Source organism: Carassius auratus, unplaced genomic scaffold, assembly GCF_003368295.1.
Source record: "Carassius auratus strain Wakin unplaced genomic scaffold, ASM336829v1 scaf_tig00032131, whole genome shotgun sequence".
In the NCBI taxonomy this organism is placed as follows: domain Eukaryota; kingdom Metazoa; phylum Chordata; class Actinopteri; order Cypriniformes; family Cyprinidae; genus Carassius; species Carassius auratus.
In genome coordinates this window covers 53,041-74,663 of record NW_020525978.1, presented here as the reverse complement: position 1 = coordinate 74,663, position 21,623 = coordinate 53,041, and the positions used below count along the sequence as shown (strand labels likewise).

The following is a 21,623-nucleotide window of genomic DNA, read 5'->3' as shown; positions in this document are numbered from 1 at the left end:
TGTAGGAAAAAATACAGTTAATAAGGGTTAAATTCAGATGAGACAAACATATTGAGTTCTGTTACAGTACTTTATGTGTACCACTGCTTGTATTACCTTTTACAGTTATTAAGTCAATTATTATAATGTCATATATATAACTAGGACTGTGTAAAAGTACATTATATTTACTCCAAAATGACACATATAGTCATTTAGAAAAGCATATATCAAGAAAAGACCTCTAACATCTAAACCGGCTACTGGAAAAGCTGTTTGCCCTTTAATGTTTATTTAACCAGGCATGTTTGGACACACCCTGTCTGGTCTCTGATCAAGTGTGAGAAGAGAAAATGCTTGTCTAATAACTTTTCCTATACGGCACACTTTTATCTGGTCTACTTCATTGTCTAAAGCAACTAAACAAATGTCCTCTTCTACCCATTAAACCTACACCCACTCAAGAACTGATGACTGCAAAACAAGGCTGAACCACCTTATGGTCTGATGCAACACAGGGGAAAGGACCTCCATTTTAGGACTTTCACAGCCATTTTAGAGAGAGAAAAGAAACATTACCTTTGTGCTTTTCTCCCAATACTTCAAACATAATGCAACAAAACGGGCATTTTTAAACAATTATCTCACCACTCTCTGACAAAGATTTTCTGTGAAACACAGAATCCATGTAGGACTTTATTTTAAACTTTAGTATTTTACACTGATTAGACTCAAAAAAGTGTGACCTTTCACTAAATGTGTTGAGATTAATGGCTCCCATTGTCAAGAGGAAAATTAAAGTTGGGGGTACATCTTCCACTACATAATATATTCACTTTCTGATGACGGTCAAATTTATTGTCAGCCACCTTAAATAAGAAGGAACCTCCTATCCCTTCCTCTGACATTTGTTTTTAAGCAGTTAAATAAAACATGCCTGTGGCACACAAAAATATATTTCCAAAATAGTACTGTGCGAGGGAGATGACATGGTCGGTTCACTTAGTTTTGTTGTGGCCATGACATAATAACTCATGGGAACGTGATAATGTTGTGGCCATGAGATACTGATTTATGGTGAACGTCATATTATGTCGTGCCACAAGATTATTTTGACGAGGTAACGTCATCCTTATGTCGTGGCCTCAAGATGGTATGTTGAGGGAATGACATCCATTTCTCGTGGCAAAGACTTCTTATATTGAGGGAACAACATTTTCTTGTGGCCACAAGTTTAATGTGTAAACAAATCTGCATGACCATAGCGACCCGGAATTATCATAGATTTATTCATTAATATTTTATTTTGAATTAAGAAATGACTATATTATTATAGAAATTATTGCATTATTACATTTTTTATATTAACCATAGGCCGTGGCTGTAGGCTAATACCGTACATGCAATTGTCAGCATTCAAATGAAGTTTATCATAAATAAATGTTAGCCTATATAAAATATAAAACATTTTTATCAATCCTACAGTCTTTTAAGTCCATTAACGGATCGTCTTTTCCCCGTAATATTTGTATATTATTATTATTAGCCTATTTTTATTGGTTATATTTTTATATTCCTTTAAATTATAATTTTTTCTCTTCATTTCAACCTCTTAAAATTCGTAATACTTTTGTAAATAGTAGCCTACTGTAAATGCTCGACATGCAAATCAAGCTTTGATTTTACTGACTGGAATTTTTGCCTGAATGCAGTTTAAATGTGACATATATTTAATTTTTTTCGGCTAATTAATAGACCATAATTATAAATACTATAGTGTTTCATTAATGAATTAATCATTCACTTTTCATTTGTAGGCCTAAATAAAAACACAACACGCTCATTCCAATCAAGTTTTGACTTTATGATTGTATTTATGCCCATGTGTGATGATAAATGAAAATAAACAAATAAATAAACAAACAAAATAAAATGAAATATGTTAAATTTAAACTGCATTCAGGCAAAAATTCCAGTCAGCAAAATCAAAGCTTGATTTGCATGTCTGCATTTAACAATAGGCTATTTACAAAAGTAATAATTTCGTCACCTCGACAAAATGATATTGTGACCACGACATAATATGACGTGTTATATTATGAATTAATATTTCGTGGGCACGACGTTATCACGTTCCCACGAGTTATTATGTGAACATGACAAAAGTGAACCGTCATTCCCTGGGGACCATAAAGTGCTACAATTTAATATATCTCAAAATCACATTAACACCAACAGATCACAAACTACTATTGCATCATATTTTTTTTTAATCAACAGAAAGTGACCAAGTTATCCTTGCCCACAAACCATTAATTAATAAATTGTTTGATTTCTACAAAGCATTGAAAGTGTGAATTAATCTACCATTAGTGAAAAGGGGTCTCGTTAGCTTAATCCATAGTTTAATCAAATCAAAATGTAATCCCTTAAATTTGTTAGTCTTCTAATAAGTCTCTGCAAAGCTACAATAATAACGTTACAGACAGTTTTCGTGAGCTTATCTGAAAGGCGGAGGGGAATTCCCCAAAATATCCCAAATTCGTCGATGCACGGTAAAAATAGCTGAAGACCAAATCAAATATACTGAATGCAAAACGCAACTTTCAGTTAAAATATGTAATTATATCGTGACATGTTGGATGCCAAAACAGTGTAATTAACGTTAGCGGACCGTTTCCATCCCGGAGTAAGGAAATAAAGATACTGTCACTTTATTTATTGTCAATGTGACTTTATAGCCTATCTCGCAGTTTGATTGCACGTTTATATCACAATAACTATTTGTAGACATACAGCATACCGTAGATTCATTTCCAGATCATTCGACGAGCTAAATCACCTGCTCAAAACAATTAAAACCAGAACTGCAGATGGAAAGTTGGTAGGCTACACATGGATGTAAAACTAATGAGTAATAATCAAAGAACTTACCAAGAAAAGTTGCATTTCTTGTCATTTTAAAGTCAAGTGAAAACATTTCTGCGTGTAAATACTTCCTGGTAGCAGCGTGAGACTGACTCCTGGCGTCTTTTTGCAAGTTCCCCCTGCAGCAGTAGCTGGACTATTACACCGTGACTATTATATTAGCCTAAGCCTGCACATCATTGTGAATTGAACGACCATGCCCTGTAGTAGGTCTCATATAACTTCATATTATTTTATTAAGTTTTATCTTTTTGCATATGATTTTATCCACAGCCACTTCTAAATGATGAAGAGATGAACTTCTAAGTGAAGTCTAACGCAGTTACACGTAGACGTAGCAAGGGTTTTTGACCCACATTAGCCTAGCCTACTACACGATGACCTATTAGCCTACATTACAATGTAAAAACTTGAATGTCTAAATTCATCCCATAGGTTTCATCCGCGATGTTTTCGTCTGTACGAAATGTAATGTAGGCTAATAGGTCATCGTGTAGTAGGCTAGGCTAATGTGGGTCAAAAACCCTTGCTACTTCAAAGATTTATTTATTTATTCATTCTTTTTTTTTTTTAAATAGCCTGCATTTTATATGATATCGCCAGGATGCACATCCGTGCTGTGTCCATTATTATAATAACAACAAGCACTGTAACATGATTAATATAAAGACTTTGCACTGTAAAAAAAATAATATATATTAAGATATATTATCAAAGGTAGCTATATCTAGGTATATCTATCTCCAGGGATTTCACATAGCCCAAAACACACAAAAAATAGAAATGGCCATCTTTGTGTTAATATGCCTTGTCCCCGACCGTGTGTGTATTTATTTGTTGGACATGTGATTAACTTGCTATACAGAACCCTGACTGACAGGATTGTTTTTCTTATTTTTATTTTTTATATGGTATAAAAAGTAGGCCTATAACTTTTATAGCCTACTCTCACGCACAGAAAGTGAGAACGAAAAAAAAATATATAAAAAATATAAGACTATATAAAGGGGGGGGGGGGGGGGGGGTAAAGACAATAGTTACACGCCATTTATAAAGAACAAACAAACTGTAATTAGTAGCCTAGAGTTTTATTTCTAAAACAAATAAAAATAATACATAAAAAACAGCTTACATCAACTTTCATTCTAAACTACGACATTGTTGCTTAAATAAAGGTTGAATAGACTATAGTTTAGAATCACAGTATAATATAATTTGTAAAAGCATATGAAACACCAGTATCTCGTAAATACAGTTTAATTTACTTTAAATACTAGCTTCAATGACAGCATGTTGCGTATATTCGCATTAAAGTCCAATATTTCAGATACTCGTTAAACATCCAATCTAGGCCTATTGGGTTTGATCCATTGACGTCATCGTGCTACATGCTGCAGTGAGGACCTTTTGAGGATTTGACAGCGTAAACCCTGATTTGACCCCCCAAAGTGGCCAGTAGCCTACTGTATACACGCCAGTGCTGAAAGTGCAATCTGGCGGGTTGGCGGGAGTTAATGTCAAGCACCGGTTGTACCTTTTTCTTTAATGTCACACATGACGTGGATTTGCCTCTACTTAGCAGATTTTCTTGTCTATGCATTTTTTCTTGTTTATTTGATGTATACACAATAGTAGCCTACACATATTGTATACACAATACATAAGTATTTTAGTTCAAAGGCCAACAAAGATCGAAATAAATTTATAAGGCATGTGACAATTCTGAAAGTGAACACACACACACACACACACACACACACACACACTCAAACATACAGTCGACTCTCCATATGCATGATGGTTTTTATATTGTATTAAACTTAGGCTATATCTGCTAACACGAACACTAATGGAAACCTACTGGTATTACTTTGAATTTCAAAAAATACTAATATTACTAAAATAAAATACACTGTCTAGTATGTTTTAAGTTGTTTGGTTTGTGATGACATAGGAAGAATGTTCATTCATGTTCACATTGTGTCCTCACAAACCATGCATGCCAGATCACTCACAAACTTTAACTTGTATCACAGCATTATAATGACTAATGGTTCTTATACTGTGCTGATTTTTTCCCCCTAAGGAAACTTGTGTTTTTTTGTTTTTATTTAAGCATAATGTTGGATACTTTATAAGCTATTATCATTGTGGGGCTTGACCAAATGTCTTCATATTGTCAAAATATTCTGATTTTACCATCTTTACCATCTTGGTCCCTAAAATGTATGTAAGTACATACTTAAGTCGGCTATACATACGTTAAGTCTGTATTTATTCTACAACTTACCCCCCTCCCCACACACACATCTTAACTTCTTAATAATAATAAAAAAAATTATTTATATGGTGCCTTTCCAAAACCCAAGGCTACTTAAAATGCAATGGTCTGAATTTGAGGAAGAGGTTAAAGTTAGTGGTTGCTGGAAAAAATATAATCTTGAACAATTAATATTGATTAAAATAAATGCATGTGCAAAATTAAACTGATTCCCCTATCTGATATGTCGCAAAAGCATTTTAGCGTTTTACATTTCAGAGACTTCCATGCAAGATTTGTAACATTACAGTCACCCATGTGGGATTGGGGCTGGGTGTGACCGGGTTTTGAATGGGGGGAGGGGTGGTTGGCCATGACAGCAAACAATAACACATCTTACATATCAGAAGAGTCCTCTTGTTTGACTTGCCTCCTTTATCCTTTTTTTGGTGAATGTATGTCTGCTATGCCCCTTTTCAATAAATGTGTAAACAAAGTATAATAGTCATAATAGCAATGTCTTGCCAAATATTTATTTATGATTCTTGATTTCCAACTTCATTGTAATCCTTAATCTCTTGGCCTTGAAATCATAACCTTATGAGCCTGCATACTGAAATAAGGTGGCATTGCTAAACTCAAAGAGATTCTGATTTTGATCAAAGTATGTTGGATGAAATTTTTGTACAGTGGGACTCTGCTGTAGACACTAGATGTAATGTAATGTAGTAATGTAATGTAATGTAGTCTCTGCTTTCGGTGGGATGAATTAGGAAGCTTGCATTGTGAAGGGCTATATTTGGAAATGGTGGTACTGAGTACCGGTGCGTACCGGCCCACTTAAAGCATTGGTTCAGAAGATATTATTGCTTATCAAGTGCTTATCAAGTGTGATGAGATGATATGGTTTCCTAATAACTTTTCCCATATTGCATACCTTTATCTTTTCTCTTCCACTGAAGCTAATTACTAACAAATGTTAACTCAAGAACATGTGAACACAATACAAACGCTGAACCACATTCTCCAGTCTGATGCAATTTACACCTGGTGTAACTGGATTCACAGTGGTGTCCATATTTGGACCACAGCTAATTTAGAGAGAGAAAGGAAAGACATGACATGACATCTCCCTAATTTTTGATTTATTCAAACCTCACATGTCTTCAATCTGATGCAACACAACAGGGAGATTTCTGGTCAGCTGTATGGATGGTTGTTAGGACTGTTTACAAAGGCTGGAAACAGTGAAGAAGGTAATGTAAGATGATCCTCACCTGCACCTGCATTTAAAATGCATTGCAGAATCATGTTTACAATGTAGGACCATATGTCCCAAAGGCAATAAAACCTGAAATCAGCTACATGGTGGAGACCAGCCAATACTCCAAACAAAACAGATTAAGTGTCTATAACTGCAAAAAGTTTTCTGTGAAGGTAGGAATATGGAGAGGATATATTATTAGCTCGGTAGCAGAAGTCAATGGAAAGTCCACCATGAGGATGCATGAACAAGTATGTGTGTGTGGTGGATTCCTGACAGTTCTACTGCAGCTTCAACCCAAAGCCATTAGCTTCACTAGAATGAGAACTACAGTCTTCTCCGTTTAACTGTATTTGAGGATTACTGATACACAATATCATTTGAAAGGACACACTATAGAGGACTGGCTCTCTATATTTTCCATAGTTCCGTATTTTTCTATCATGATTACGTTGAGGGGGAAATTCCTTTTAGCCAACTCAACACAGAAAAAACCAAAGCATGTGAAAGTAAATACAGTAAATAGAGTGCAAAAAATTGATAAAGGCAGAGTATTTTCAGCTTAGTAATGATAAATCTGTAGATAAGGCTGATTTTGACTGATTTTAGTAAAGAATTTCAGGCAGAGCACTGGGGTTCTGGGGTGTTTACGATCATAAGTTCCATCGTTTAAACATATAGTTTAACACATGGCCATGTACATAGAAAAAATACATTTTCAAGCAGGGATCATGTTTCGGAAACAGGTGTGTCTAGCTTGTTACTTTCTACAATGATGCATCACAGTAATGTTCATCAGTGAGTTATGTGGTTGTACAGGAAACACTCTGTAACAATTAAGTCTGTGAGATTTCAGGAAACATGTCAGCCAAGAACCACAGTCATAATGTATCCTAACGGTTAAAGCACCAGCTTTATACAGTGTTCAGTGGTTATAACTTATGATAATACGGGGGATACCACAGCAAAAGTGTGAGGTGTGCCACTAGTGGTTATTTTTTAAGATCACAGATGAGTTAGATGGTCAATGTAAGGCATTTTAAATTTCTGCACTACTCAACATGTCAAAAGAAAGGAAAACATTTTTATTTTTAAAGTGTGAAACCAAGGAAGTAACATCACAAGACATGGAAAGTCTTATCAAATTTTACTGAGACCCCTAACAAGATAGCTAGACTCACAGCAAAGTCAAAATTTTATAAAATGAAGATTGAAAAGGTTGTAACAAATATATAACAAAATAATTGTGAAAAATCATGTCTAAAATACATTCAAGATAAGTATAATTCCTACACAAATACTGAGACAAATGTAATAAATGTTGCATAATTCTCTACAAGTGCTAATTTCATCTCACAATACAATGGCAGCAGACACTAAACTTTTATAATTATTTATTAAAATCATATTATTACACATAATATGACAGTGCAATAGCATGTAATACAATGTAGTAAATACAATGGCAGTAACCTCAAAATAACTCCTTTGTTCTTTATCTATCCCTTCGGGTACTATTGCACTGTTTAGAAGAAGCCCTTTTGATAACTGTTTTCTTTGGATTAATCTAGTATTGCATTAGATGGGTGTACTTCCCCCACCCCCGCCCGCCCCCACACAAAAAAGCTTTAGACTTAAGAAAGGGTTCTCACTAATAAAACGTCATTGCATTTTCTGGTGAAAACTTTATGCAAATGAAGGGTAAAGCGATGTGCTGGCTACCAATGTTATGCTATAGGATAATTACAGAAAATTACAATCACCTACAAGAAAAAAGAGACAATCATCAGCTATTTAAATGTCAGTGTGAATGTAATTTTAGGCAGTGAAGGTGTTGACAGTGTTAACAATATCAAAAGTAAATTTGGAGCTACATTTATGTATACAATTTCATGAGCTTTATAAAAAGTTATGAAAATAGTAACATATTTCTTTTTAAAATACATACATGCCCCATTGACATATGTATAACGAGTGCTTGATAATAACTAGAACTTGAGATTTATGATTACATTGGCAAAATTCATATATATATATATTGAAAAATACACACTCTGGAGATGTAATGCAACATGTGATGAAAATTTGAAGGATTTCAATTTTCTCACAAATGCAACTTAGTGAGATCTCCATGAAATTTTGTATCATCACCATCTGAATAGGAAACTAATTTACTAATACGTTTACTGAAAACTGTGAATGCGGGGGTTACATGTTAGTAGGCCTATATATAGAATCCAAAGCTTCAAAAAGTTTTTTAGATAATGCAATCTTTTTTCAATATAGTGTTAGTACCCTCCATAGTCCTGCATGTGATGTAACACAAAACAGAGTTAAGGTTATATTTGGTTTAAAAGAAGCACAAAAAGCTCTGCAATACAAGAAGCTACTAAAACAACAGAATGTTTTATATGTGAAAAATCATACAAAAAACAAACAAAAAACAATTGGAAATAAAGTATAATAGTGATTATTTTGGTCATCTAGAGTGGCTTATATAAATGGTATTGGAGGCACAGTCCCTCTGCAACAACCTGAGGTGATTTCTTCGAAGGCACAAAATCAAAGCATTGCCACTATATCACAGCATTTTGTTTTTTGTTACAGAAGCGTTTTGCCCTGTGAAAAAATAAAATGTCAAAGGTCTTTCAGTGAAAGTAAAAGCATTTGTATGACCAAGACACAAATGAAAAAAGAAGTAATTCCACCAGTTAAATTAATTAAATGTAATGGTCTTTATTTTTCTAACAGGACAGAAGGACAATATCATACTAAATTATTAAACCCAACTTTGTAAAAAGCACTCACCTTATTACAATGAATAAAATGCCGATACTTCCACCAGCAATTGCGAGTAAAGCAATAGCCCAGTCAGGAAAATCTGATGAATATACATGTAAAAAGATAAAGGAAAATCAAAGATTTTAAGGTGAAAAGGCATAAGACTTTTAAAGGCTAAACCTTTACCGTTGCCTTTGCGGTTGCCATCTTGTTCATCCACTGATGTATTATTTCTTGTCAAGGTGTCACGTGCTCCTGGATGTTTTATGGATCTTGTAACTTTAGACAAATACACACAAAAGCATACTTAAAATTCACAAAAGTATTAGTTTCTACAGTATGTATGGTGAGAAGATTAAAATTGCTTACCTTGATAATTGATACTGCAGTTACACTGTAACAGAAGAGGGAAAAAATGTTAGAACCTCGTCTGCCCTGATTGACATACCTTTTAGAGCCACACAGACAGACTTCTTTGTTTGTAAATGAAACAGACACATTCATTGCTACTACCTTGGCACATATAAGTTCCCACTTCAGGTTCTCGCAGACACTCAATGACAGCTTCTGGGGCGTTACATCCACTACCACTGGTAACCTCTTTCCATCGGCATTCGGAGTTGAGTCGACAATAAACGTACCATTCTATACAAAGAACAGCAATCCGAGGAGTTATAAAACAATTGTGCTCAAATGATATCTTCACCAATTAAAACCAGAAAGCAAACGTTCCCACCTGATAGTACCACCCGTGTTCGCAATCTTCAGAGCATGGTATGTCCGCTGGTACCGTGTAGGTGTATCCATGATGGGGCGCGCGCAGGCTGTCGCACGATGTTTCCTGATTTGCTGGGCATTCTGATGGATGAGAAATACAAAACCCCATTTAACTACACGACATGTTTAATATTTTTTTATGATTCATTATCGGTGTTCAGACTAGTAATGACCAATGTACGGAGTTCAACCACGCTTTAGCTTTTATGAAGAAATTCACGTTTGTTACAGTGGGACAAATCTTACCGTTAGATGCCGCTGAGCTCGCAAGAATAAAAACAAATGCTAACAGTATTATCTTAAAACCGGCCATCAGATGGATCACTGCTGCTGTCACGAACGCGCAGGCTGCTCTAGCCTTGCCACTCATACTGGCAGGGACGGATTGGCAATCGGGAATACCGGGAACAATCCCGAACGGCCGGTCCATTTCAGGCCGAATCGGCCGGTGGTCAAATTTGTTATTATTATTTTTTATTATTATTATTTATTTTATATGATACGGTACCGTACCGGCCTGTAGCGGCCGCTCAGCTGCAGCGGAACGCAGCTGTGTGTCTGTGTGTGTGTGTGTGTGTGTGTGTGTGTGTGTTTCAGACTGGGCCAAACCAATACTTCCAATCTTAAGGGGGGATACGAGCGGCCTCTCCCAACTTGGACTGATCCTCCTATTTCCTGACATCCGATTGGCTCAAAGGCGCCGATCAAAGGAGTTTACTTGGTTAGGTTTGAGTTTGTGTGAATGCAACAGAGACAGACGGTAAAAATGGCGAAACGAAGGAAAGAAGAGAAAGAAATGGGTGGGGCCGAAAAAATAAGAATGAAAAAAAAAAAATGTTGGCACAAGAGGCAGCTAAATGTGCCAAATTAACGGACCTTTTCCGCACTGAAAAGGGTGCTGTGGCAGGAGGTGCAGGTGAGGAAGGAGGACCCAGCAGCATGGATAGGACAGGTGCACGATTAGGCCGGCGAGCGGCGGCGACACGCTGGCTGGCTGACTGTGCGTGAGCGTGGTGTTTGCGTAGCGTTTTCCATGTCTTTGCCTGGTCTTTGCACACCAGAAACGTGTCTGACGCAGCGCTGCTGCTAGGAGACATAATATGATAAGACTCTGGTAAAAAAATAAAAATAAGCCTCTGGTGATACATTTGTTTAAATTACATTTATATCTTCATTTATGTAAAAACCTAGAGACTCTCAAATATCAAAATGTAATTTATTAATATTTATTCGTGTCAAAATGACAAACATCTTTTCCTATTCCATTTTGGCTGGAAACGCTTCCAACACGCTTGCGCGTCACGTGAAAAATAGACGTCTGTTCTATTATTAGCATGCACGCTGTTTTCCCCGTGGCTCAGGCCCTGTGTCACGCAGCTCTAACCTGTTAACATGGGAGCTGAAATAAAAACGGACATGCCACGTATCCAGTCTGTCACCGGCCTTAGGGATAAATGACACAAAATATTGATTTGAAAAGGAGTTTATTGATTTAAAAACGATTGTATTGTCAGAGATGTATAGTAACGAAGTAGAACTACTTCGCTACTGTACTTAAGTACTAAAAGGCGGTATCTGTACTTTTCTAGAGTATTATTTTTTTCTCCTACTTCCACTTTTACTTCGGTACATATTTTCGCTGAGTTTAATACTTTTACTCCGATATTTTTTTTATGTGCTGCATCGTTACTCGTTACAATTATAAAAATGTTACGAATCATTCCATTACAAACCACTGCCAGAACTGTAGATGGCAGGTTTGATGAAGCTGGCACATCATTGAGCGAATCAAGCGAGACTGCGCGTGCTGACTGAACTGCTGTGAAGAGTGAGATGAACACCGAGCCGAGCCAGATAATGACTCGTTCACGAGTCAAGAACCGGTTGCATCGGTTCTCGGATGACCAGTAACGTTAGTTCTTTCTGACAGTTCAATTCAATAAACCAGTTGAAGAAAACAGTTCACCGATTCTTTTGCGCTCGATGCAATGGCGTCATTGGCGTTGACTGCACATGGGCTCATAACATTAACACAGAATCAGTTCAGAATCAATCACCAAAAGAAAACAGTTCGGTTCTAGACGCTCTGTGTGTCGGTTTGCTTCACGCTAAATCACACATGCGCAGTATCATCAGCTCCTCGGTTCACGAATCGGACGCGTCTGACAGAAACGGTTCTTGACTCGTGAACGAGTCATTATCTCCCTTACGAAAAATAACCATGGTTTTATTATAGTAAAACTGTAGTAACCCATGGTTTTTTGGCGCATTGACTGCCATTTGTAAAACCACAGATTTACTACAAATACCATGGTTAAACTATGGTTAATATAGCAAAACCATGGTTAATTTGTGGTTACCATGGTTTAACTACAGTGACTATGGTTTTTTGGTTTTATTTGTAGTAAAACCATGGTTAATTTTCGTAAGGGCTGGCTCGGCTCGGTGTTCATCTTCAGTTCTCTCTTCACATCAGTTCAGTCAGTGTACTGTTTGAGTCAATGAATTACTCCGGGGTATTGGTTTGTTTTAACTCAGAGGGAGTGTCAGACACATTAAACAAGTTAACAGCTTAATTCATCTGTGGATTAATGCGTATTGGAGACGCGAACTGTTTAAAACGATTCAGTTCGATTTGGTGGACTGTTTCAAAAAGATCCGGTTACATCGAATGATTCGTTCGCGAACCAGATATCACAAACTGCTTTGTTTTTAACTGTCTTAAAACAGACACAGAAGAGAAGACAATGCTGAATAAAGTCGTAGTTTTTGCTATTTTTGGACCAAAATGTATTTTCGATGCTTCAAAAAATTCTAAATGACCCTCTGATGTCTTACGGGTTTGAAACAACATGAAGTGTAAGTTATTAATGACATCATTTTGCAAATTGGGCTAACTAACCCTAGTAACCGTTTTTTGTTTACAAGAAGTTACAGTCAAAGGAATTGTGATTGTCCTTCAGGTTAATCATTTGAAATAGTAAAAACAATATGTTCAAACTTTTGACTACTTTCTTTAACTACATAACACAATACTTCTACTTTTACTTTCAGTACTTGAGTAGTACATTTTAAAATAGACTACTTGCAATACTTAAGTACAAAAAATGTTGAATACTTTAGTACTTCTACTTAAGTGTGGTGCTTAAAGAGCACTTCTACTTCTACTCAAGTCACTTTTTTGATAGAGCACTTGTACTTTTACTCAAGTATGGTTCTCTAGTACTTTATACATCTCTGTGTATTGTATTGGTACCACTAAGAAAATAGTTCATTCTGGTGTGGTGAACAAATGAGTCCTATTGAAGAGATGAGTTCGAGCTTAGGACCCCATTAGTATGCTTGATCTAAATCTGTTCTTGAAATAACTTGTAGCGAATGAGCTGTCTAAACTGTTAATGAGAAAAATAGTAATATACACAAATAAACATTATTTTATGTTTCTTTTTATTTGAAAAAAGTGTAATTGTAACATTGTGCTGATTATTACGATAAAAAATAATGACATAATTACATTACGAATTGCTGTGAATACGGTAGGGCAGTAGAAGCTCAGGTAAAGCTCCACTAGCACGATCATCGGATAACGTTAGTTAGCTGTATGCTATGCTACTATCTAAGCTAACTAAAAAACACACAATGAGAAATATTTAATTTCACAATCTATAGCTTCAGTTAAATACTAGTTTCTGAAACGTATAAGTTAAAATACATTAATGACTCGTTATAACGTAGTACAAATGTCTTCTATAATAAATAGATTTTGTATGATTTGTAACCAGGCACTAAAGCGATTCAGATAAAACGTGCTTTGAACCAATCCGATCTGGGTCCTAAGCTCGGACTCGATCTCTTCAGTAGGACTCATTTGTTCACCACACGGTCTCTACGGTTAGAATCCTGCGTGTCCATGGCAACGCTCTGCTTTGCATGGCAACGCAGTGCGGAAAAGGGGCGGGGCTACATAAAGTCTATAAGCAAGGAATGTCTGTAAGGAGTCTATGTATGTATACAGCGTCAGTTGCCATTCTCTATATTAGCTGTTAAGGTCATTGATGGAGAGGGACAGTTTGATGATGACCCCTGCAGTCATATTGATGAGGAGGGAGAGAAGGAGGAGCAGCAGGAGAAAGCAGAGCAAAAGAAGGAGGAGGAGCAGGAGGAAGGAAAGCAGCAGGAGAAAGCAGAGCAGGAGGAGCAGGAGCAGGAGGATAATGGAACAAGAACAAAAACAGTGACAGGTACAGGGGCAGTGTGCAGGACTGGGTAGGCAATCATATTATGCATAGATAGAATAAGATATAGTGACGTCACGTTCTTCTCATGCAGTACAACCAGTACAGACAGAGGCAGGGTCCAAGACAGGTGAAGATGCACCAAGGATAGACCTAAACAGAGCTGAAGATGAGGGCTTTGATTTTTATACACGACCGGCCTCCAAAGATTTAGATTTTTTTTTTTCTTACCACCCTCAACAACCCACCAGAAAAGGCACGACTATCTATCATACTAAAGATGGTATTATGAGAAAGTGGCTCACATACTGTAAGAAAGAAAACTCACTCTACTGCACAGTATGTTTGGCATATGCAAAGCCATCTGCAAGTGAAAGTGCGTTCATTAAGGGGGGAATGACAGCCTGGAAGCATGTACATCAGAGAATAGAAGAGCACGAAAGAAACCAAGTTCACAGAGACAGTGCAGAAGCATATTTTATGATGGCCAGTCAAGCAGACATAGTAAGCTTACTAAGTGGAAAACAAGTGTCTCTTCACCGTGACCAAGTCAGAAAGAAACGCCAAGTCATGGACCGTGTCATTGAAGTGATAAAAGTCATTGGAAAGTGTGGTCTTAGCTATAGAGGCACCAAATTTGAAGCTGCATACACATGGGACAACATTGCTGTTGATCATGGAAACTTCTTGGAAATGATCCTCCTGCTGAGCAAATTTGATGTCTCTCTGCAAGAACATGTAAATGAATGTGTACAAAAAAGCCAAAGCCTAAATAAGACCGGTGTTAAAGGCAGAGGATCTTTCGTTACACTGCTGTCTAAAACATCTGTCAACAAAGTGATTGATGTAATCAGCCACTTAATCAAAGAAAGCATTTCAAGGGAAGTAAGGCAAGCAGGAATGTTTTCTCTGCAGATTGACACCACACAAGATATTACCTCCACAGACCAATGTGCTGTTATCCTCAGATATGTGACTGATGTGGTCCATGAGAAGCTCATAGGTGTGGTTGATTGTGAGTCATCAACTGGAGAGTATTTTGTGGAGCTACTTAAAAAAACTCTAGCAAAGGTGGATATTGAGCTTAGGAACTGTGTTGGCAACTCAACCGATGGAGCTGCAAACATGCAAGGCCAGTACAAGGGGTTCTCTGCTTTACTGGCATCAGAGTCTCCTAACCAAGTGCACATCTGGTGCTATGCACATGTGCTCAATCTTGTTCTGGGTGACACCACGAGTGCTGTGATAGAAAGTGCATCCCTTTTCTCCATAGTGAATGATGTTGCTGTATTTATCAAGGACTCATACAAGCGTATGAAAATGTGGGAGGAAGTCAGTGATGACAAGCGACACAGACGGCTGTCTCCTATCGGGGAGACAAGATGGTGGGCCAAGGACCAGGCCCTAAGCAAGATATTTGGCTGTTTTGGTAACCCTGACAATGCTTTGTATGTTGATTTAATCTTAACACTGAAAAGGATAGTGGAAGATATGTCAATCAAAGCACATGTCAGAGCAAGAGCTAAGGGGTACATGGAGTCCCTACTGAAGCATGAGACGGTGTTGACAGCACAGCTATTCTTGAGAATCTTTGAGATTACCTCACCACTTTCCAGATACCTCCAGACCAGTGGCATGGACCTAATCACTGCTCATCGACTAGTTATGGGGGCCCAAGACAGCCTAAAATCCTGCAACAGGGACATGGATGGTGTCACAAAAGCTGCAAATATCTTTGTTAAATGGGCTAACAAGGAGCTGGAGGAGAATGGATCTAAAGAGGTGGTTCAGGGGGCTCTACCTGAAAAAAAAATCAGAAAGAAGAAGTCCATGCCAGGTGAAGTAGCAGAGGAAGAACATTCGTTGAATACAGAGGATCAGTACAGGATCAAGGTGCACAATGTCATTTTGGACACAGTGACTCAGAGCATTCACGCTCGCTATTCTGCAAATGGAGCTCTTTATGATGATTTTGCATGCCTCGACCCAAGGAATTTTGGTACACTAAGAGATAGGGGGCTTCCATCTGAATCCCTCAAACAACTCAGTAAATGCCTCCTTAGGTTCGATGAAAGAGCAACATCTGGAAGGCTCAATGCCGAGCTCTGTAGTTTGGCCAACCAGTGGGAGAGACTTAAGTTGCCACATTTGGAGTCATACACTGTCCGGGCTGCAGAAGAGACAGAAGATGGAGAAGACATGGAACTGAATAACACCAGCTGCACCTCCTGCAAAGACTGTGCAATTTGTGTTTATCATATCCTCTCCAAATACAACCTCCTCACTGATGCCTATCACGTCATTGGACTGGCCTACAAGTTCTTGCTTACACTCTCTTTCAGTCAAGTGGCCTGTGAGAGGACCTTTTCTACTCTCAAGTATGTAAAGAACAGACTGAGGAGTACTCTGACACAGGAGCGTCTTGAGGCATTCATGCTAATGTGCACAGAGAAAGAGATCCTAATGACTTTAGACAACGATGGAGTCATAGACAGAGTTGCAGAGTCGAGTAAACTTCTCCAAAGTTTGCTGGTGATGTGAGGTAGGACAGTTTTAGGAGGAGCAACAGCAGGAGGAGAGAGGAGGAGGAGAAGAAAGGAGGAGGAGCAGCAGGAGGAGAGAGGAGGAGGAGCAGTAGCAGGAGAAGAAGAAAGGAGGAGCAGCAGCAGGATGAGAGGAGGAGGAGAAGAAAGGAGGAGCAGCAGCAGGAGGAGAGATGAGGAGAAGAAAGGAGGAGCAGCAGGAGGAGAGAGGAGGAAAAGAAAGGAGGAGAAGCAGCAGGAAGAGGAGAGAGGAGGAGCAGCAGCAGGAGAGAGGAGGAGAAGAAAGGAGGAGGAGCAACAGCAGGAGGAGAGAGGAAGAGAAAAAAGGAAGAGGAGAGAGGAGAAGAAAGGAGGAGGAGCAGCAGCAGGAGAGAGAGAGCGGAGAAGAAACGAGGAGAGAGGAGGAGAGAGGAGGAGGAGCAGGAGGAGAGAGGAGGAGGAGCAGCAGCAGGAGGAGAGAGAGAGAGGAGAAGAAAGGAGGAGGAGGAGCAGCAGGAGGAGAGAGGAGGAGGAGCAGCAGGAGGAGGAGAAGAAAGGAGGAGCAGCAGCAGGATGAGAGAGGAGGAGGAGAAGAAAGGAGGAGCAGCAGCAGGAGGAGAGATGAAGAGAAGAAAGGAGGAGCAGCAGGAGAGAGGAGGAAAAGAAAGGAGGAGAAGCAGCAGGAGCAGGAGAGAGGAGGAGAAGGAGGAGGAGCAGCAGGAGGAGAGAGGAGAAGAAAGGAGGAGGAGCAGGAGGAGAGAGGAGGAGGAGCAGCAGCAGGAGGAGAGAGAGAGAGGAGAAGAAAGGAGGAGGAGGAGCAGCAGGAGGAGGAGAAGAAAGGAGGAGCAGCAGCAGGATGAGAGAGGAGGAGGAGAAGAAAGGAGGAGCAGCAGCAGGAGGAGAGATGAGGAGAAGAAAGGAGGAGCAGCAGGAGGAGAGAGGAGGAAAAGAAAGGAGGAGAAGCAGCAGGAGGAAGAGAGAGGAGCAGCAGCAGGAGAGAGGAGGAGAAGGAGGAGGAGCAGCAGGAGGAGAGAGGAGAAGAAAGGAGGAGCAGCAGGAGGAGAGAGGAGGAAAAGAAAGGAGGAGAAGCAGCAGGAGGAGGAGAGAGGAGCAGCAGCAGGAGAGAGGAGGAGAAGGAGGAGGAGCAGCAGGAGGAGAGAGGAGAAGAAAGGAGGAGGAGCAGGAGGAGAGAGGAGGAGCAGCAGCAGGAGGAGAAGAAGAAAGGAGGAGCAGCAGGAGAGAGGAGGAGGAGAAGAGAGGAATAGGAGCAGCAGCAGGAGAGAGGAGGAGAAGGAGCAGCAGGAGGAGAAGAGCAGGAAACAGACAGGTAGAGGGGCAGTGTGCAGGGCTGGGTAGGCAATCATATTAGGCATATCAATCAATCAGTCAAAGCTTTATTAAGAACACGCACACAAAAATAGAAAAATACAGCACAATGTTACATATTTACATAAAGGATAAAATGCCAATAGTTCCACATACTAGATAATAACCTGACTGAAGCACAGATTGAATTAGAAAATGTATTATTCTTTGTCATATTTATTACTCATGTTCTTCTCATGCATATGTTATGTAGCTGTACAATCAGTAAGCAGAGACAGGGTCCAGCAGAGGCAGGGTCCAGCACAGGGGAAGCTGAGGCAGGGAGAGTTGAAAGTGAGTACACACACACACACACACACACACAATCTCTATTGTATGGGACTGCATTGTAGTTTTTGAGTATGAGTGGGTGTGAGTATTTGTAACTATTTTATCACTCCGACTGACTGTACACATGACATGCTGGTAGTTCGCAGTATACTGTGTGACTTATGTGTTTGAGATTAGGTTTTGCTGACCTGGTTGTGTTCAGTGCAGTGGACTTGCTTATACAACCTGAGGAGGCAGGTGTTATCCTAAAGTTTCTTGAAGGTCTTCAGCGTAATCTGATTGTCTTTATACCATAAAAACACTATTAGAATGAAAATAACTGCAAAAAATCCTGCTCGTGCACCAAGGGCACTCGCGTAAAAGGCCTCTCCGTCTTAAAGTCCCGGGCTGAATTTCAGTCCCAGTACGTCCCTGCATACTGGTGTGGGCTAGGAACTGATGTAGTTTAAATAGGACACGAAAACGTTCAGTGGGCTGGGGGAGGGGGGGGCAATCAGGATATAACGTACCAATACCCATATCGGAATTCCCGTGATTACGAGATCCCAACTTCTAAAAAGCGTTCGCGTCTTGTGAGGAGTTTCATGAGAGCTACGGGTCTTACCACGTGACCGCTGCACGTGCTATCAGCAGCGAATCTGTTTATAGGCGTTTATAACGTTATTTTCCATGGCAACAACGGTGCCATTGCGCTCGTTTTGTCATCTTACTTCCGGCTGAGGGACCGGATGTAACGTACCTAAGCTAGTGGCTGGCTAGATAACAGAACGCAGAACGAACAGAAGTATGATATATGCTCAGTTAGGGGCTGCATAACAATTGTATTAAAAAATAATTGCACCAACGATGTAGCGAACACATTGTGACGCGGTCGGAGTGCTGTGGTGCACTTTACAATTTACACCCACCACCTAAAGAAGAGAAGCACCTGAGGAAATGGATGAAGGCGCTAAATTTGAAGCGCCCACCCAAGCGCTCTTATGTGTGTTCGTACCATTTCATGGACGGGAAGGCGACTGACGAACACTTTTACCCCGAGAAATGGCTCGACTACGATGTCCCGTTAAAGAGGTCACGCCGGGGATGGAAAGGTTATCAGATTCGGGTAAGCTAACCTTAACTAGCTATGTGTTTGCTCGCCTAACGTTAGATTTATGAAGTCCGTTCTATGAATACATTTATGATCAGTAACAGGCAGTTAACAAAGTACAACGAATGTTCCATGATGACCATTGTCCACCCATTTATTTAATATTTAGGGTAGTACAAGATATTATAGTACATTACAATAGCTCACATTATTCCTGCTACAGAGATTGCAGGTGATAGCAGGCCAGCTAGCCTCATTTCTCATTCAGATACTGACCTACGTTTGAACACTACAGTTAATAGTGTGTATACTGTTTTTTCTCTAATGCATCTCTCTCTCACACACACACACACAGTTCTAAGTTCGGGTCACATAATATATTAATTTTCATGATATATTGTAAGTTCTAATGTAAAAATGTTGAATTATTTCCTCAGATGTATCGATGACCGCCAGTGATGCAGTGGACAGCTGTGAGGGTGATCAGATCCACATGCCCCTGATCTTGCTGAAAGTCACCAGAAGTTACCTTCTTCTTTCTTCTTTTGATTTTAATGGCGGGTTGCAAACCAACTTCCAAGGTGCATACCGCCACCTACTGTGATGGAGTGTGAAAAGAATGAATAACCCTTTTACTGTCTATGGAATAACCCTCCTATATCCTATTATATAGCCCACTATTCTTAATAAATCTCATGACTGCTTGCATTTGTTTCCTTGAATTTGGACCATCATTTAACATGCTAGTTATATTAAATTCTTGGCATCCTACTTCTTGTAACTCTTCCTTAAGAATCCTCCTTTGTAATTCATATGTCTTGCATTTCTGCATAACATGCTCTACAGTTTCCTGTACTGAACAGACATCACATAGACCTGTGTCATGTTTCCCTATAATGTGTAAAGTTTGATTTAGATTTGAATGCCCGGTTCGTAAATGTGTGAAAATAACTTGTTCTTTTCTACTTAAGTTGTGAATTATTTGTCTTTTCTTTATGGTTTTTTGAACCTTATAATAGTGGCGTCCTGTATGACATGAGTCCCACTCTGTCTGCCATTTCCTATTGCATGCTTCTGAAATTAAATGTTTTCCTTCTGATCTACTGAGTGCAATCTTTATGTTTGGTTCTTTCATTTTAATTGATTCTTTGGCAATCTTGTCTGCTTCCTCGTTACCTTGAATTCCCACGTGTGCTGGTACCCACATAAATTGTATTATTATTCTTATCTGTCGTAAACCATATAACTTTATCATGATTTCAGTTAAAATGTCAGTTCTATTTGTTTCCAGTGATTGTAAACTTAAAAGGACTGCCATTGAATCAGAACATATTATAACTTTATCCGGTCTAACTTCATACACCCACTCTAGTGCCATTAAAATAGCTATCATCTCTGCTGTATATACTGATGCACCATCTGATATCCTTCCAGCCTTCCTCACCTCAAACTCTGGAACATAGAATGCAGCCCCTGTCCTTCCAGTCTCTGTACTCTTTGACCCATCTGTATAAATTTGAAGAAACGTGTAGTATGATTTTTTTATATACTCATACACATATGTATTTAACCTAACTGCTTCATTCATTTCCCTTCTGTTTTCATGTAATTTTATGTCTATTTCCGGTTGATCTATTATCCAGGGTGGAATTGGGGATACTACCACTATTGGAGCAAATGATATTGACTCTAGCCCAGCTTCATTAACCCACTCCTTTATTTTCCATGCAAATCCTTTACCAGTTGTATTTAAAATTTCCCAGCAATCATTCAGAACTTCCCTTACAGGATGACTATCTTTTTGTCCTTGTAGGTTTACCCAGTATGCCATTGCTAGTTTCTGTCTTCTTATACTTAATGCCATTTCTGAAGTCTCTATTTGTAATGCTGCAATAGGTGTGGTTTTAACTGCTCCTAAAATTAGTCTTAATGCTTTTGCTTGCATGACATCTAATTTCTTTAGCAACGTTGATGATGCCGACTCGTAAACAATACATCCATAGTCTAGGGTTGATCGCATAAGCCCAACATAAATGCCCTTTAATGACTGTTTATCAGCACCCCAATCTTGTCCTGCTACTGCTCTCATTACATTTAAAATTTTTCCACATTTCTTTAATATAAAATCTAC

At 38.9% G+C, this 21,623-nt stretch overlaps 2 protein-coding genes across 2 annotated transcripts; one reads left to right on the top strand and one right to left on the bottom strand.

Moving 5' to 3' along the window:
• Positions 1-7,493: 7,493 nt before the first annotated feature.
• LOC113080828 (uncharacterized) lies at positions 7,494-10,562 on the bottom strand. Its single transcript, XM_026252882.1, has 7 exons — positions 10,236-10,562; positions 9,949-10,070; positions 9,726-9,857; positions 9,582-9,606; positions 9,399-9,491; positions 9,240-9,312; positions 7,494-9,050 (listed from the first exon to the last, which is right to left on the bottom strand). Exons 1-7 carry the CDS (start codon positions 10,417-10,419, stop codon positions 9,008-9,010), a joined length of 672 nt encoding a protein of 223 aa, XP_026108667.1. The 5' UTR covers positions 10,420-10,562; the 3' UTR covers positions 7,494-9,007.
• A 180-nt stretch (positions 10,563-10,742) lies between these two features.
• On the top strand, positions 10,743-16,861 carry LOC113080827 (zinc finger MYM-type protein 1-like). The gene is made up of 3 exons (XM_026252881.1): positions 10,743-10,905; positions 14,030-14,230; positions 14,319-16,861. Exons 1-3 carry the CDS (start codon positions 10,824-10,826, stop codon positions 16,763-16,765), a joined length of 2,730 nt encoding a protein of 909 aa, XP_026108666.1. The 5' UTR covers positions 10,743-10,823; the 3' UTR covers positions 16,766-16,861.
• Positions 16,862-21,623: the final 4,762 nt, after the last annotated feature.

Bases quoted from the DNA above. Each gene is read 5' to 3' on its own strand.
- LOC113080828 (XM_026252882.1), bottom strand. From the start codon at position 10,419: ATGGACCGGCCGTTCGGGATTGTTCCCGGTATTCCCGATTGCCAATCC. The intron at 10,071-10,235 runs GTAAGATTTGTC...CTCATCCATCAG, and splicing joins GAGCTCAGCGGCATCTAACG to AATGCCCAGCAAATCAGGAA. The intron at 9,492-9,581 runs GTAAGCAATTTT...ATTTGTCTAAAG, and splicing joins CTGCAGTATCAATTATCAAG to TTACAAGATCCATAAAACAT.
- LOC113080827 (XM_026252881.1), top strand. From the start codon at position 10,824: ATGTTGGCACAAGAGGCAGCTAAATGTGCCAAATTAACGGACCTTTTC. The intron at 10,906-14,029 runs GTGAGGAAGGAG...TCTCTATATTAG, and splicing joins TGCTGTGGCAGGAGGTGCAG to CTGTTAAGGTCATTGATGGA. The intron at 14,231-14,318 runs GTACAGGGGCAG...CTTCTCATGCAG, and splicing joins AAGAACAAAAACAGTGACAG to TACAACCAGTACAGACAGAG.